Genomic DNA, 17,704 nt, shown 5'->3' on the forward strand with positions numbered 1-17,704 from the left:
CAACCAACATAGATTAAACATGTTTAGGATTAGTCAGAAAACGCACATGAATATGAGAAGAATAAAGTAGAGGCCTATTTTTAGGGCAGGTTCAATCTCTTTTAGGTTGGATTTGTACCTTCATCCCCGAATATCCAGTCGTGTTTCCAGACCACTATGGAGTTAGCGATCTCATGGATCGTGAAGGGGTGTAACCTTCACCTTGTGAACGGTTTACAAGTTCCTAAAACTTGTTGGTGACCTTTTTGCTCTAGCCTCCTTCCCTTTGGACACCACCATACTTAAGTGTATGATCACAGTGGGGCTCAAGTGTGGGATGCTTGAAATATTTCCTATAAACTTCAACAGTTTTCAAAGTCCATAATAGAACACTATTCCTGGCTAACTCCAGAGTTGGGAGTTACTTGAATGAAAAAAGGCTTTGTCGATAGTATTTCTTGGACAACCCTAAAACCTTCCAAATTCCCCTAAAATGTTCAACGTAGCACATAATTAGTAAGTGTACGGTAAATAATGGATGCATTATCGAATTTCTTTGTCCACAACAAAAAGCTAATTAAAAGGAAAAGTTGTAATCAACAGTTTACATTTTTTTTTGTGTAGGTGCATTTTAACAATGAATTATATATTTAGTGTAGCATGCATATTATGATGAACTATTATAGTGCAAACAAGCATGTACACAGATAAAAAAATTTGGAAAATGTCAAAGACCATAGTAATGAATAATTCCTTATAGTGATTTTCATATCCTAGATTTCAGTTGCTATCTTTCGAAAAAGTTTTTCTGTATCATCATTAAAGGTTGTAAATGACATTGTCCTACTGTCATCAATAGCTTCGAACTTGAAAATAACTCTGTAACAGTATATATGTAAGTAAAGTGAAATGTTACAATATATGTTACATCATAAAAAAAATTCTAAAGCTCAGTTTTAGAATTATACTTATGGGCAGCAGTAGTGTCTCCTTTTTTGCAAGAAATGCAAGGGAAGCGAGTCCCAAGTGCAAGATGTGTCCGCTTTCCACAGCCAAGACAACCTATGTATGCATTAACTCTTTGCAAGTTAGCTTCTAGTATTGTAGCTCTGATCCAAGCTATTTCATCCGGCGGTGCATTACCTGCCTACATCAATGTAACCAATAGTATATTAGATAACGGATGACAAATATATTTGTAGGAAATGCTGTGTATTATGAGGATTATTTTTTCGTATACAATAAGTTTAGTATATGGAGGACCTTTTTGCTTCTTAGCTCAGCTATTGTTATAATTTTCATTTTAGTGCTTCAGTATCTAACAATCAGAATCCTTTCTTGTCTATCTTGCAATACATGCTGATATAATTTAACCCTCAAACAAAAAGTAAGCTTTAGTTGGTTTATTATTCTTAGAAGATGTAAGTCCATAGTTATTAAAAATGTAATGCAACACTTACCATTCTCGAAGCAGATCTGCTCGTGCTCCTTTAGGATTCAGAATGATTCTGGTTGACATGGTTGTATTCAGAGTGAATCGTGTAAATAAATAGCAGAATGATTGACTCTTTGATGTTCACTAAAAGTTAGGAAATATAAATCATATTAAGTGACCTGACCTCTTGTATGTCAGGTTTTGAGTGCAGTAAATTCAACAACGTTGAATTTTTCAGCCCAATTACTCATAGCATCACAAGGTTTTCTAGTGAGATCATTCCATGCTGAAATTGTCATAGCGTGGTCTTGGTTGATTTGCAAATGAGTATTTACTTTCAGTTATCTGGATATGTTTCTATCTAAATGGTATGATATGCAGCTCTTGAAAGTATATATTTACCTTGTGTCTGTAACATATATCTCTCAAACAGGACTATCCCAACCACGTATGTTAGGTATCATTCTTGGCGCTTCTTTGACAAACAGGACCACACCAACTATATCTGTTTCAATAAAAGTAACAAAAGTAAGTACAATAGAAAGCAGTCATGCAATGTAAATTCTGAAGATGGAAGTAATGGTGTAGATTTTTCTAAAAAGATGTATAATAAGAAGTACCAAATCTGCCATTTGGATCAGGTGATCTTGGGATACTTGACAGCGGTTGATATTTTGGTTCATTTGGTCCACTTTCTGGATTCAAACGCTGAATAATAGTTTGTTGTCTAACGGTCATTTGGTATGGAAGTTCTTCTAGATTGAATTTTTACTGCTCATCCACAGCTGTTATAGGAGCCTTAGATATTTCATACTGACCAGATGGTTTAAGAACATCTTCATATGCTTCGATCTGGTCTCCAAAAAGAGCACACCGGATCTTGTTTTTCTGGTTCAATAGTTAGCATACTAATTAATGAGAGGGATACTTTGTAGAAATATACAGCTTTATAAAGGGAACAAAGGCATGCTTCAATAAGTAACTTATTTCTAATCAGGAGCAGACATATTCATAAATATTTTAGATCTTTTTTTCTAAACAGGATTTCAATATTCTTCCATTTGTACATTGATTCTTTTAGTACCCAAAAGTTAGTCATAACAGATTGTATGTGTAGCAATAGATCTAGTGTACTACAAGTAAAAAAACAAATTCCACATATGTTTCTACAACAAAGGCTTACAAAGTGTAGTTACCTTTTCATCCTCTAAGATGATTGTTTGAAAAACCACACCAGGATTTTTAGGAGAAGGTTGAGCTCTTCCCTTTTCAGTTACAGTGACTTTTACCTTGTAGTCCTTATTCTGAGTAGTCAGCTCAATTAAGTAAATAGGTTCCAGCTTCATTTTTGGTGGTGTATTCATGGTCTACAACTCATGTGATACAAAATAGTAAGCATATGCCCCAAAGCAAGACATAGCATATAATATGCATGTAGATCTAACAGTTAAACTTGTTATAAACCACAAAGTCTAATAATGAAATAGCATACAATTGCATGTAAAAGGAATGGTAGATACATACACAGTGAATGGTGTACTTTACATTGATATGATATACATAGTAGTATTTTTTTTCCCTCCATTAATTATTTCCTTTTTTAGAACATCCCATTAACAGTCTATAAGCACAAAGAATTCATACAAATCAACAAAATATTAGTCTCATAAATGCAATAGCATGACATATTCCAGAAGTAAGTGTCATCTTTAAAGGGAAAACTTAAAAAATAGATAATAATAAATACAAATAGAAATTGATTTAATGAAAATCCTTAACATACCAAAAGAATTAAAGTGAATATTAGTCACAGGTTTTAGCAGAATGGAATTTCGTTTACAGAAAGTTAGCTAAGAATACCGAATATTAGTCACAGGTTTAGCAGTTGATGTAAAGACAACTAAAAAGATTTCCAGAAAAAAGGGAGAATATACCACAATCAAGAATGAAACTTTAGAGAATAATGTGATGCTCCAAAAGTTATCAACTTATTCGGTATTTATAGCTAAAGCAGATAAGCAACTTGACCTAGCCCTTTTTTAACAGTAACCGTTTGTGAACAGTATAAGATTTTTCCTTCTTTTACTTGGTTACAGCTTGCAAGCACCAAAGTGTGAGTATTATATGTTTTCTTATACAATAAGTAAAAAGTTGCTAATTATTATGGCTATGACAATAAGTAAGCAGTTTTAAATGAAACAAATAGTTTTTTTTTTTTTTTTTTTTTTTTTTGGTGGCTAAAGTAGAAAGAAAGTACAGCTTCCATATAAAAGTAATTTGTTTACTATGAATAGTAACTTTGACTTGTACTTGTTACTTGTATTTTACAAGATGAAATGTATTTGTATTGAAAACCTAGAGACTATGCAGTCATTCAAAAGTTGTAGTGTTTATTTTATTTTATGGGCTAGATTAACAAATCCCATTTATCCTTTATGCAACACACAGCCCAAATGCTAAATAAAAAAAAGTCACAAGAAGCACTATTGTTAGGAAAGGAAATATTTTACGGCATTCGGTACATATTATTTGTAATGATTGCTAATAAGTGTGAGTCGGCAAAACTATTCGAAACATAGAATTGATACATAGTATATGTAACAGCTTAACATGTACAAGAAAGAACACAATAGACCATTACCGCATTCTACATCCAGTATGTATAGCAAAGTATACTTTACTCTAGAGCATACTTTTTTTTTTAGCAAACAACTGACTTCATATAATAGAGAATAATATGACAGCTCTGTTGCTTTCTCCAAGGCAAATGCAAATGAATCAAAGGTTGTGCTACTAACTCTGTATAGATAGAGTAAGAGGAACCTATCTCTTAACGGTAGAATGATTCAAATAGACACTAACGACTCTTATCATTGAAAGGCAGTAAGAATTCGAAGTTAGTCTGTCAAAAATGTGTGATTAATATCTGTACCTAATGCTTATCACTGCTACAGTACATTAGTATACAAGTATGTACATAATTTTGGGCAGGAAAGTACTAACTGTAAGTAGCAGGGTTATTTTTCTAAGCCATAATACAATGATTTCATCAAAAAGAACATAGCACATACTCTCAATATCAGAAACAACATAATCATAATAAAATTTTATCACAGATATACCGAATTAGTTATTCAATTTAAGTGCTTCGATTTACTTACAATGTCCTTTGTAAAGGAAATCCTAGACTTGAATACCTTGTAACCTGCATTAAGATAAACACACGTGTCGGTAATATTGAATCCTGTTTTGATATGTGGAGATAAAAACAACTTGAACCTTACTCTATCCAGAAACAATCAGCACCAGCAACTCTGATGCATTTGTGTTTACCTAGAGCAATGCAATGCAGTAGTCACACTACACTGTATCATTTTCAACAATGCCTGCTAGAAGTAGAAGTTTATGAGACACTAGATTCCTAATTGCATTAGCAGAGCATTGATTAGTACCAGTTGTAGTGAAAACGCAAACGTCTTTTGATTTCTTGGCTCGTGATAATGCAATATAAAGTTCCCCATGGGAAAAACATGGCCGCAGAAGATAAATGGATACTTGCTAAGAGTCTGGCCTTGAGACTTGTTAATTGTCATCGCAAAGCTGAGTTTTATAGGAAACTATTTCCGTTCAAACATGAACGGATATTTGTTAGATTTAGAAGGCCTTAAATTAGTCCTGTGTATGAAAACTTCCTTCCCTTTGTAATGGCCAACTGCTATAGTACACTGAATCACATTTGGGAAAAATTTCTTGCAGATTAGCCTTGTACCATTGCATAAACCTAAAGATGGCAGCAAATTTCTTAACAGTATAACAGGACAATTTTCCTTTAGCATAAGCTCATGAGGACTCATTCTACCAGGGCAGAGCTTGTTAATAAATTCTGTAGGATATATATTACATGTATCATTAACAACAACATCAAAACTCTTTTATGTAACAGCCTGTCCAGGGAATTTCTCAATCATGAATATGTTTATAGCATCCACGTCATCATTTATCGGTGTCAAAATTGCCTTTTTAGTGAAAACCCGAGAGTCAAAGTGGCCATGACCAATTTCTGGAAATGTAGTTTCTGTAACAGTGGCCACCAAGTCTGTAATATTGTTCGTGCACTGTATAATATGTTCTGGTAACTCGACCAAGGCATTTTATGTTTGCTGTCGTTCACCATTGCCTAAACCAGGCAAAAAAGCAGCATACACTAGATCTTCCCTTGCTCTAATGTTTTCTGTTATCCTGAATTTCATAAACTTGGGCCACATATAAGAAGTTACAATACTTGCTTCTACTGCTTCCTTCATAGTCTTACGAGGAACTACTGGCAAAACCTGTCTAAAATCACCTCCCAAAACAACAACTTTCCCTCCAAACACCACCTTATTCCCACATATATCCTGTAATAAAAGGTCTAAAGATTCTACATTTTGGTTTTTAGCCATAGAAGCCTCATCCCATATTATTAAAGCGGTTTCCTTTAACAATGCGGCTAAACTTCCTTGTTTTGGAACATCGCACACCAATGAACCTTGTTCATTTGTCGTATTTCCGCATATAGAGCATTGTAGAGGAAAGTCTTCCTTATACCTCCAGGACCATCAATAAAGAAAGCACCGCCTTTTTACTGCATGACATGTTCCATTATACACTCGAAAGCAGCATTCTGTGCAAAGTTTAACTTTGAACGACAGCTTAAGCTCTCCTCTGGGATTGGTGCATCAAGAGCATCTATAATATCTTTTGTACGTCTAAACTCATCACTAACTTGTGATATTAATTGCTCTAGACCAAAAAAACAAGGGATTTTCCCATGGCTTCAAGGTGCTGCTCAACTGCTCTAACAGTAAGCTGTTGTATTTTCACCAGTTGATTTGGGAACTTGTGAGAGAAATCTTCAACAAGAAAAGAATAATAAGTATTCCATAAAGCAGCAGGATCTCTTGGCTGGCAAAACATTAGAAATGTTGCAAATAGGCGACGTAAGCAGGCATATGAGTTTCACATGCCTCAGCCATCGTGGAATTAGCTGTATCATCATCTTCTATAAGACCCCGCTTTAAAGCAGCTTCCTGAAAAGTCGGGTAAAGGCAACAATTAACGGTTCGCAAATCTTCAAACGACTTATGACCTCTTACATTCAGCAATAGCAGCCTTAGGAAGAACCGTTCCCCTTCTATAGGAAACACAAATGCTAATCGCCCAATTGAAATCCAATTCTGTACTCTTTGTTTCCATTTCTTATCACCTTGATGCCATGTATAGTGCTCACAAAATTCACCATACAAATATCCTAGCCCATGTTAAGAAACAACATTCATTGCAAAAAATTCAGTTAACTAAGTTCTTAATTGTTTAGCATCTGAAACCACAGAACGTAGCCTCTCATGTGGGTGCACATGAACAGTCTGCATGTTAGGTAAATGGACTTGTACAGGTAAAACTGAAGGGTACATTTCAAATAGGTCAAAACTGAATATTCTCCTTGTAGCTTCACAAGGAGATACCCACCTTCCTAATTGATATTACTGAATTTCATCTACAGAATCACTATTAGAAGCCACAACATTGTACGAAATTCTATCATGACCCCTATACACATACTTGTATAGATACTTTACTGCTTTAATGGTCGAACATACTTCAACATTCAAGTGACAATCAAATAGCATTGAAAGATAAGGATTATAGGGAATAACCCACTGGTTGTCTAACTGTGCATTTCTTATGGTGACCTTTTCCCCAGTTTCTCTCCTATGGTAGATAGGATAACCATCTTTATTATTAGTTATTTCATTGCAAAACTGCTTAGAATACTTGTTCTTACAGGTGCTCTTCACGCCATTTTTGCGCATACATGGACATTCTGGATTCAGTATGCCACAAGGACCATGCATTATATGTGCCAGCACAATTCTTCTCAAGATGACATTAGTTTGAGCAGGTATTTCAGCACAAACAAATCTATCATAGTCAGCAGGACACTTAAGCTTGTATTTAGGTTTTAGAATAATTAGGAAATGAGCATGTGGCAGCCCTCTTTTCTGAAACTCGACTGCATATACCATTGTAGCAACTTCCCTAAATATTTTTTTCTCCATGATTTCTTTTTTTAATGCGAGCAATTTTGCTCTAAAAATCCTACCAACCAAATCAGGTCTGTCTTGTGTTGTCTCACCAGTAGCTAACTCGGCTTTTATTTCAGGCCAATTAGCGTTACAAGTAATTGTTACAAAAAGATCTGGCTTACCAAATCTCTACTAAAACCATAGCATTTAAATACCTCTTCTTCATATCCCGAGGACCACCAATATAAGTAGGAGGTAAAATAACTCTACGGCCAACATTTTGTCCAAGAATCTCCCCAGAATCCACTGTATCCAAAATACCTTTATACAAATTAACTCTTATGGTTTCCTAATTATTTCGAAAGTAATCAAGTCTTGTATTTTCAATCTTTACATACATATCAACTATGTATTGTTGAAAACACCTACCTGCTCGCAGCATCATGTTGTTAGGCCTAATTTGCAGCTTGTCTGCTTTAGTATTCTTCCTCTTTGCAGCTGCAATAAATAGGCAACGGAAAATGTTTAAAATCGAAAAATGTAGAAAAATTCCAAATATATAATATCACATATAAATTATAGAATGTTTACGGGTTTCTTCCTGGTCTAATAAATCTGTTGCAGTATGATTAGTATAAGACATTATAGGATCTAGAATCGAATCTACTGATCTCCGAGATGGGTGAGAATTTTTTTTTAGACCTAGAGTCCAACCACATTCTCCTAGAGGAAATAACAAAGGATACTGAAGTGGATCATAGCAACCATAATTATGATATATTCCATGAGATTCATCATATCTTCCAGTAACTAATATATGAGGGCCCAATCTTTGGCTAGATGTAGCACTTTCTGGCCAAATAACAACATCATCAACAGCAGGAGCATTATAAACACGTTGATCAAGCACGGGGACCTGATTTAGAATAATTCTTGTATCTTCATGAATAACCATGTCCCTTAAAGTTCGGAAGAACACAGCATAAGGATTTTGTTCAAATACCTGCCTCAGAATGTTAATCACAACCTCTCTTATTTCAGGGATACAGCCTACCCTATTTTCTGATTCATGCTGGCCATCATAGAAGTATAATTGGAGATATGTTGGATTGTTATCGTCAGGCAATAAATCTAGGACAAAATGATACATTTGACCATGTAATTCGAAAACATAAATCCCTTTGTACGTGTTTGCATAATAATGACCCCCAAGAGAACTAAATGCGAACAAATTATTGTATAATCTAGCATACTTTCTAAAATGCACAGCACCTTCATCCTTCGAAGTAAACAAATAAAAAAGTTCAGGAGGATACTCAGTCGCAGCTATTGTAATGTCTCCATTCCCACACCAGAAGTGCAAGGACTCAAACATAAATTTTTTTACGCCGCATTTGTCACAGAAGAAAGGAATAGAAAGTTTGAAAGGCTCTGCTGGTAACTGTCGATCCATAGCAGCACCAAGAACATCTATAAAAATATCAAGAGAAGATAAACAAACATATAAGATACTCGATGATAATAGAAAATGTATAGAATTAGCATAATCATTTACCTTGTACATGAGATTGTTTTTTTTTTTTTTTTTTTTTTTTGTTTTGTAGAAGGAACAACTATTCTTGTTTCTGCTACACTGCATGAAATAGATGTTCTATTCTATTATTTATATCACAATTAGCAACCAAGCAACCAAGTACCCTAAATAGTGTAGTAATTTGTAACCACCACCAATAAAAAAAAACATTCATGATAGTTGTAGGGAATATTTCAAGCCATCCCACACTTGAGCCCCACTGTGATCATACACTTAAGCATGGTGGTGTCCAAAGGGAAGGAAGCTAGATTAAAAGAGTCGCCAACAAGTTTTAGGAACTTGTAAACCATTCACAGGATGATGGTTACACCCCTTAACGATCTAGGAGATCGTTAACTCCAATAGGTCTGGAACCATGACTGGAAGTTCGGGGATGAAGGTACAAATCCAACCTAAAAGAGATTGAACCTGCCCTAAATAGGCCTCTACTTTATTCTTCTCGTATTCATGTGCGCTTTCTAAACCTGTTTATCTATGTTAGTTGAATATTAATGCACAAACAAATCTATTATTGGCGATCACTTATATTATAGTCATATTAGCCCTAAACAAGATTATTAATTATCTTCTTAAGCGTGATTACAAGTGCAAATTCCCTTTAAACCTGCAAGAGAGGGCGTGATCAAGCAATAACAATAAAAATAAATATCAAGCAACATAATAATCATAATCATCATAATCTCAATCTCAATAAAGCATAATAATCATAGCAAGATACTAGGCATGATACTAACAAGATTAATAACAAACCCTAGCATGTCACTAAACATTAAAGATCAAAGATGTATTCCTAGTATGATACTAACATGATATTAGAAAAGAAATAGGAAGCATCATAATAACATGATATTCGAAACATTAGCTAATCCTAAACATGATACTAGGAAGCAATATAACATCCTAACATGATACTAGGAATCAAAATAATCAAAGCATGCTTTCTATATCAAAATAATAATTAAAGTAAATTAAATTACTTACTTCGATGCCTCGTATCTCTTTCTAATAACAAAATAACAAAATACATGCATTAGTAACTTCAAGGAAAATAATAAAACAGTAAATCTAATCAAAGAATTGTAATAAGGTTTGGGACCAAACCCTCAGAAATTATCAACCTTTCACGTCTAGGGCAAAGGCAACCTCGAACTTGGATAGGTGTGTAGAGCTAATGTATGAGGAGTTTTGTAAAAGGGAAGGTTTAGAAAAAGAATAGAGGGAGAAGGAAAGCTTCTAGCTTTTTTAGAGAGAGAATAGAGAGAGATGATTGTTGTGAATGTTGATGATGATTGTAGATGCCTTTAAAACAGGGAGATACGACCCCTATTTATAAGAAAAAAGCACGGGATCGAAGAAAATCATGTTCGGAAAAAAACTCCTCCTGTCGCAAACGACAGGAGCCAACGCCAAACGACGATCTTCATCTCCAGGCGACGAAGGCCAACGCCAGGCGACGAAGGTCAGCGCCTGGCGACGACGCCGTCGTCTCGTGCTGGTCCAAAAGTAAACGCACTTTTCCACGCGTAATTACCTTCAACACCGGTTCCAGGTAATAAAGCGTCCGAGCAGTTTTGGAAATCAGTTTTAATATATTTTATTCTAAATAAAACATTCTTTTTAAGATAATGATTAATAGGCCCTCCTCTAGATCATCGGGCCACCTTTGAAAATCATTGGGCCTAATCTAATTTAATCCATAACTTCCTCATAAGTCATCGAAATTGGGCCTATAATATATCATTGGAAAGCTCTTTCGAGCCCAATCCAACTACACTATTATTGGACCTTTATTATGGACCAAACCAAATTGGACTGGCTATTTTTCATAAAATAGGAGTAAGAAAAGAAATATTTTTAGAAAACAAAAAAAGAGAAATATTTTAATAAAAAACATCCTCATCATTACACTTTCCACACCTTCACCTCGTTCGATAATCAAATGACGCGAAAGGTATTCATCACTGGGTTTGGTTTTGGGGAGACACATTTGGGTGTTTACAATAGCACTTCAAATAAGCCAGCACTATGTGCAGCGCAGCAAAGGTAAACATAATAGTGCCTGCGCAATTAATACGCTTTACATATTCAGCTGTGGCATAGCTACTTCCTATATACATTTCTGTCTCTTTGATGAACGACTTTGTGGAGACTGTCTAGGAGCAAACTCATTGACTGATGAACATGGGCTACATTTAAAGGTAAAGTTTTAAACAAATTGTTTCTAAATACAAGTGCTACTAATCCTAAGTAATATAACTTTGATGGATATATAGAACTAGCAAATGCTGATTGTGATGTCCTTTGTGCAGGCCTATTTAATCTACTACATCTTTTCTGAGATAGCTGAGGTATGCCATATCGACTTGCAAGTCTGTTGGTAGAGGGGTACATATTTAGAACATATTAGAGTCACCCGAAGGAGTAAATGAAACAGAAACCAACTGTATAAGGAAAATTAAAGTGTAAATGCTTCTAATTAAGACAATACCCATTATCACAGCTTCAGAACAGCTTGTGAAAGCTAGAAGGTTACAAGATTTCGCAAAGCCTTCTTTAGATTAAATCTATAATAGATGTAAAATCAGAAACCCACACACAACAGGAAAATGATAAACAAAGATATTCCCTTTAAAGGCAAAAAAACCAAAGCTAAACACAGCAACACTTTACATTATAAGACATGAACCAAATAATACTTCATTCATAAAAAGGAAGCCATAATAGGAAATACATTTAAATAGTTGGTTTCATTACATCAACAAAAAACTCCAGTTACATGATAGCATCTAATACTTGTATCTGAAACATCCATCACTAATAAACAAAATCTAGCTACGAAGTTACTACACCATTGACACAACAGTAACATCTGCTTACATACCCTTAAACATCTAAAGCCTAAAGGGAGCTAGACGCACTACACATAATTATTCAAACCTTGCACATTTGTAAACGGTAGCTAAATCAGACAAACCAATAACAAGCTGATCAGAAATATGGACTCCCACACCACTCTTAGATGGCTCATTTCTATCAATCCTACGCTTAGTTGGAAGACTTAGCGGAAGAGCTAGGACCGGAATCTGGCTTGTTTCACAGTTGGTGTCATACATCCATCGCTAACCAAACAGGTAACAACCTCAGGTTGCTTAGAACTCCTTTCCAAACATTCAACATGACCTTTCAAAATCAAATACCTCTCCCTTATCAAAGAACATTTTGCGCTCAGCTTTGCTACAGCACCATAGTTAACATCAACTATCTCTAGATTGAACACAAAACCTATAAGAAAAAGCATGCCTTCTTTGCAACTCTTTGCTCAGCAACATCTTTTTCAGCACAAGGATCACTGAAGATGCACTCCATCCCAATACTATTATGAGGACAAGAGACCATTAACCAAGACATATAGCCATGTCCTTCTAACTTGGTGGTCTCAATACCAGTTATAGTCACACCAGTCTTCCTAACTAAGACTCTCAAAAAGTGCGCAAAATCAAATGCAACATGAATATCATGAAATGATACATCCTCCCGTGTATTACATTCTGCACGTATGCGACGCAAGTCTTCTCTGTCTTGCACTAATTCAGCACATATATTCTTATATAATTTCACACACAACTGGTACATTTTAATAAGCTCATATGTGAAATCAGAAAAATCGAACATTAAAACAACAAATTAATCCCTTCGCAGCCTTGTGAGCTGCTCTTTCACGAGACTCTTCAACAGAAGCAGCATCTCCACCATAAAAAATGAACTTTGTATGAGAGTTCGGCTTATTAACCCGTACAAAGACATTGTTCTTAGCAGCGTCTATGAATCCATATACTGGAGATGGAAACTGCAACCATGCAACAACCTTTTCCAAAAGAGGCTGAAAAGGAACAAAGACTCTTTTTTATCATCTAGCCGTAACCTGTAATGGCAAAATTTATGTTCAAGACAAAAACTATGTAGAACATGACATGTTTTTCTCTTCCAAATAACACCACTAAACCCTATCTACAAGATATAACATAAGGTAGAATAAAATCTATTAAGAAAAACCTAATAAAATAAAATAAATAAATAAAAAGCTTAAATGCAAACACAGGAATATTATGCATAACACCGTGTAAGTAAAGACACAGCAACTATGCCTCAAACATACAATCAGTAGTAACAATCCTAAATGTTCTAAAATATCAAAATACTTGTATGTAACAAAGCATCATGAACTCTAACCAGCAGCGAATCAGCACCTTTAAAAACAGGATAAATAGCCATAGAAATAAACATATAATAGCAAATAAGCATGCTGCATATAACAGCTAATGGAAACCGAAAAAAGGATCTTTCAAAGGCAAGTATATCTGTATTCTGGACACCAAAAAGGCGTCACTGATATTACTATATGATCTTAGTATTCATGGCAACTATAGTGCTGAACAAACTTGACACAGTGTTCTATAATAATGGTATGGTTTCTTTTCTCTTTTGGTCCAATTGTAGGGTAGGATGTTTTGGTTTACATTAATGGAGTAACTTACCTGGGCATTACTTCAATGTCCCTTTACAAGAAGTTAAAAAGGAGCAAGCAATCAATTACCCAAAGCATTTCCTTTTAACAATTTTAGAAATACTGTACTGAGCTGAAGAAATATAAAAATTTAATATTCTCCAATTTGCTTCAATGAAACATGAATACTTCACTCTTCCTCACCCCTCCAAATATTACATTTGTTTTTGAAATCAATAGTACAGGAAAAAGAAGATTCATAAGGCAATCTAATGATTGTGTTTTTTTTTTCCCTACCAAACTGTAACCCAGAATGATAAACCTAAAACTAATAAGAACATCTCAGAAAAGAAACATAATATCAAAAACAAGAACTGAACACCCAGTACATAGGGAAAAATATAGGAATTACCTTAACAAGACTTCTAAGGTCAACAAAACAAACAAAGCTCCAGCAGTAACATCACAAACAATGATATAAGCAAACCTGTAACCCCACAAAGACTGAAATAAGAATATATAAATCTAGCCATTTACCAATTGATATTCCAACTATTACAACAATTCAAAGCAGCAATTTATTTGTTGATATTCCCAATACTACAGCAATTAAATATTTTATAAAGACAATGAAGCAAGTCAAAGCAAGCAATTAAATGGTTTCAAATTTTCCTACACAGCGTAACAAAATTTCAATTAGGGTAACAAAGCCGACAAAACCACAATCACAAACAACAACGCAGGCCAAACCATTATCATAAGCATTGAAGCACCAACAACACACCTATAAAGGCATTGCAAAACCATATTCATTATTGGTAACTGTATTACACTATATGTAGTCAGCTATTGATAATCTAAAGTTCAATATGGCAGCAAATCCGAAATAGAATCCATATGCACAAAGCAACAATGTACAATAGGTAATATAATGTCATCTACAACAAAGCACAAGCTCTCAAACGAAGACTTCTGCACAGGGAACTCAGGTCACCCACACCTAGAAAATGGAAACTCTATCACTCTATATATAGACTATGGTAAAGAAGTCCACCCCCATTGATAACCCTAGAAACACAACAAAAGACAAATCTATTATATATTATTATATACTAAGTACAACAAAGTCATCCCCGAGTCTTTTTTAATTCCTGTAAAAGGACATTGAAGTAGTGCCCAAGTAAGGCATTCCATTCCTAGAAACACCCAATAGTAATTATAATGCTAAGCTAACATGCAGTATAAGCCACCAACCCAAATAATGTATGCTAAAACATCCAAACCTACAATTCAACCTAAAGAGAAGAGAAACCATACCAACCACTCTTCCACAAGCAGTCAGACCAAAACAATTCCCTTCCAAACCTCATCATTCAGGCTAAAAACGCGCAAAACCAAACCAGCAAAAGAGAAGACCCAAAGCAAACCCAACAAACCACAGCCAAACGAACCTCCGAAAGCAAAAACAGCTCTTACAATAAACAAGGACACCTTAGTTGGCAGCCAAAGAAGGGCATGAAGAACAACTGTATTCTCCATTACAGATGGCAAGCAAATGCACAAAGGTAAGCAAGGGCAATTCCGACAATTCATTAAATGTAGGGGTGTCTTTGTAATAGCACCACAGTGCACTGTTCATAAGGAACAGTGATTCGTTTTGCATGTTTTGTAAGGTCTATAGATATGGATCCAAACTACAGTACCAAACATATTCTAATAAGGATTTCTAAATAGATCCAATTCATCCAAACCAAATATTAATTAAGATTGGGTGATATTAGGCCCAATCCAAATCGAAAACTAGATAGGCACCCGGCCCAATCCTATAAAGAGTTTAATCATATCGGTGGGATTAATGAATACATATGTGGCCACTATAAAAAGTTCAACAATCTCAATCTAGGACTATAGGAGAGATTGATGGATCAGACTTGGATAATTCAAATCCTAGGAGAAGCATTGTGGAGAACCAAGTTCATCAAAAAGAAAAAGGAAAAAGAAATTGCATTTTTACATTACCTTACAATAAACACAAAAAAAAGTAAAAATCAATAGAGCAATAGTACAAATAAACATTAAATTTTCTTCTATTAAAGTGTTCAATATATTTAGTCATGTAACGAACAAATGGTAGAAATAAAAAGTGTATTCTATCACATCGGATCCTTCAAGAGAAGTGGATCATCATTCACCAAGTATGAAATTCTCTAGCAACCCACTAATAAAATACATTTCATAATCACAACAATTTTTAATTTACTACTAATATTAATAATATAAATTATAGTACTATTACTCTAGCTTTTTTTTTTTTTTTTTTTTTTTTTTTTAATAATAATCTTACATTTTGCTCATATTTTTCTATTTCAAAATCCAATAAACCCGTATAACATAAATCCGCCACTGCTACTGAATCTAGTAAGTAACGCGTACTCCTTGGTACCTTAAAATCTCACCAATAAGCTCACCTTTACCAGATCCAACATACCTTCCACAAATCTTACCGTCCCTAATAAACACAAAAGTTGGGACTTCAACCACATCCATAGCCCTCAAAAAATCCATACAACTCTCATTTTCATCCCCATTCATCCTTGCAAACACCACATTATCCATCTGCCTAGACAACTTGATCACCGTCGGGTACACCTTAACACAAGGTCCGCAATGCTTAAGCCCTACATCAAGCACAACCAGCTTGTCATCGCCTCGATGCTCGTTGATCAAGCTCTCGACGTCCTCCCTAGAGTGGAGCTGCACCACAGCCGAGTGACTATCACCGTAGTAAAGCACATCTCCTACTAGTTGATCGGGCCCTATTGCTTCCTCCTCGTGAATCTTTTGCATGGACTTGTAGAACGTAAAGTGAGGGACTTGCTCTATTTTTTCCCTCTTGCAAAGTGCCTTGGTTGCTTCGGATTCATCCCCCATCACAAGAATGAACTCGACGTCGTTACAAGTACGGCTTAACTCTACCATGAAGGGGTAGATTTGGCTGCTTTGATCGCTGTCGCTCATAGCAAACTCGACGACAACGAGCTTGTCTTGAGCGGCTTTAAGGGCGTTGTCGAACTCTTCGATGCTGTGGACTCGTTGGACTCGTTGATCTTTCTTGGTGGTTTGGTTTGGGGTGGCTGCCGTGCTAGCCTTAATCGGCGAAAAGTGTAGTCTTTTAAGGGTTTTGTTGTTGAGTGATGAGTGGAGTTTAGGAAGGGTGGAGAAAGATGAAAAGGCGGAGAAGTTTGAAAGGGTGAGATTGTTGGGAACAAGGGATGTTTTTGGTGGTTTGGATAACAAAAATGAAGATGAACAAGAAGATGAAGATGCCATTTTTTTTAATTTTTTGAGAAGATGGTAAGAATTGAAACAAAGAGGAGAAGAAGATGTTAGTTGAATTTTGGTAAGATGATGTGGGGGAGGTTTTTTGATATGAAGAGATATATAAATTGACATTCACCACTCATTTTATGGTGTGGATGAGATTAAGCACAAGAGAAGATACTTTCTTTTTTAGCGTATTGTTTGGACTGGGGCTAGTTGTGTTTCACCAATACAATTGTCATTTTGGTTGGGCTGAATTCTTTTTATTTGCCCATTTGTCCTCATCTCCATAGACCTACGTAGACGTACCATATCAATTTTAGCCACGGATGGCAATTGGTTGTCCAAACATCGGCCAAAAATGACACAAGAATATCAAGTCGTATTTGATAAAATATAAAGCCAAAACTAGGTTTTCAATCATCAGCTTAACTTTTTGACTGAGTTGGTCCTTTGACATATATTTTATAAGTGCCATCGAAATCGAATAATGAAAAATAGAATAGGTAAATTAATCTGTCAAGCTTGTCAAAAAAAAAAAAAATTAATCTGTCAAGAAAAATGCTATCTAGAGCCCTTAAATTTTAGCTGGACAATATACTTTATGTACATAATAATCTTATATTGTTGGAACATTGTTTTCCACATTTCATCAGCTATGTCCTCCTTAACAGCACTAATTAAAAGATCAAATAAATGTAAAATTATTTAGAATATTCTTAAGTTACAAATTTTTTTGATTTAAAATTAGTTAGAATATTCTAAGGTACAAATTTTTCATTGAAAAATTTAGGCAAGCTTGATAG

General features: G+C 35.0%; 1 protein-coding gene and 1 pseudogene across 1 annotated transcript; both read right to left on the bottom strand.

The window, feature by feature from the left end:
- Positions 1–5,031: 5,031 nt before the first annotated feature.
- On the bottom strand, positions 5,032–6,867 carry LOC145592246 (uncharacterized). Its single transcript, XM_081648699.1, has 5 exons — positions 6,789–6,867; positions 6,421–6,704; positions 6,212–6,358; positions 5,586–5,811; positions 5,032–5,297 (listed from the first exon to the last, which is right to left on the bottom strand). Exons 1-5 carry the CDS (start codon positions 6,865–6,867, stop codon positions 5,032–5,034), a joined length of 1,002 nt encoding a protein of 333 aa, XP_081504825.1.
- Positions 6,868–15,640: 8,773 nt separating this feature from the next.
- On the bottom strand, positions 15,641–17,015 carry LOC145592459 (thioredoxin-like protein CDSP32, chloroplastic pseudogene; annotated as a pseudogene).
- Positions 17,016–17,704: the final 689 nt, after the last annotated feature.

The sequence above is a fragment of the Chenopodium album genome, chromosome 18 (assembly GCF_948465745.1).
Source record: "Chenopodium album chromosome 18, dcCheAlbu1.1, whole genome shotgun sequence".
NCBI classification, from domain to species: Eukaryota; Viridiplantae; Streptophyta; class Magnoliopsida; order Caryophyllales; family Amaranthaceae; genus Chenopodium; species Chenopodium album.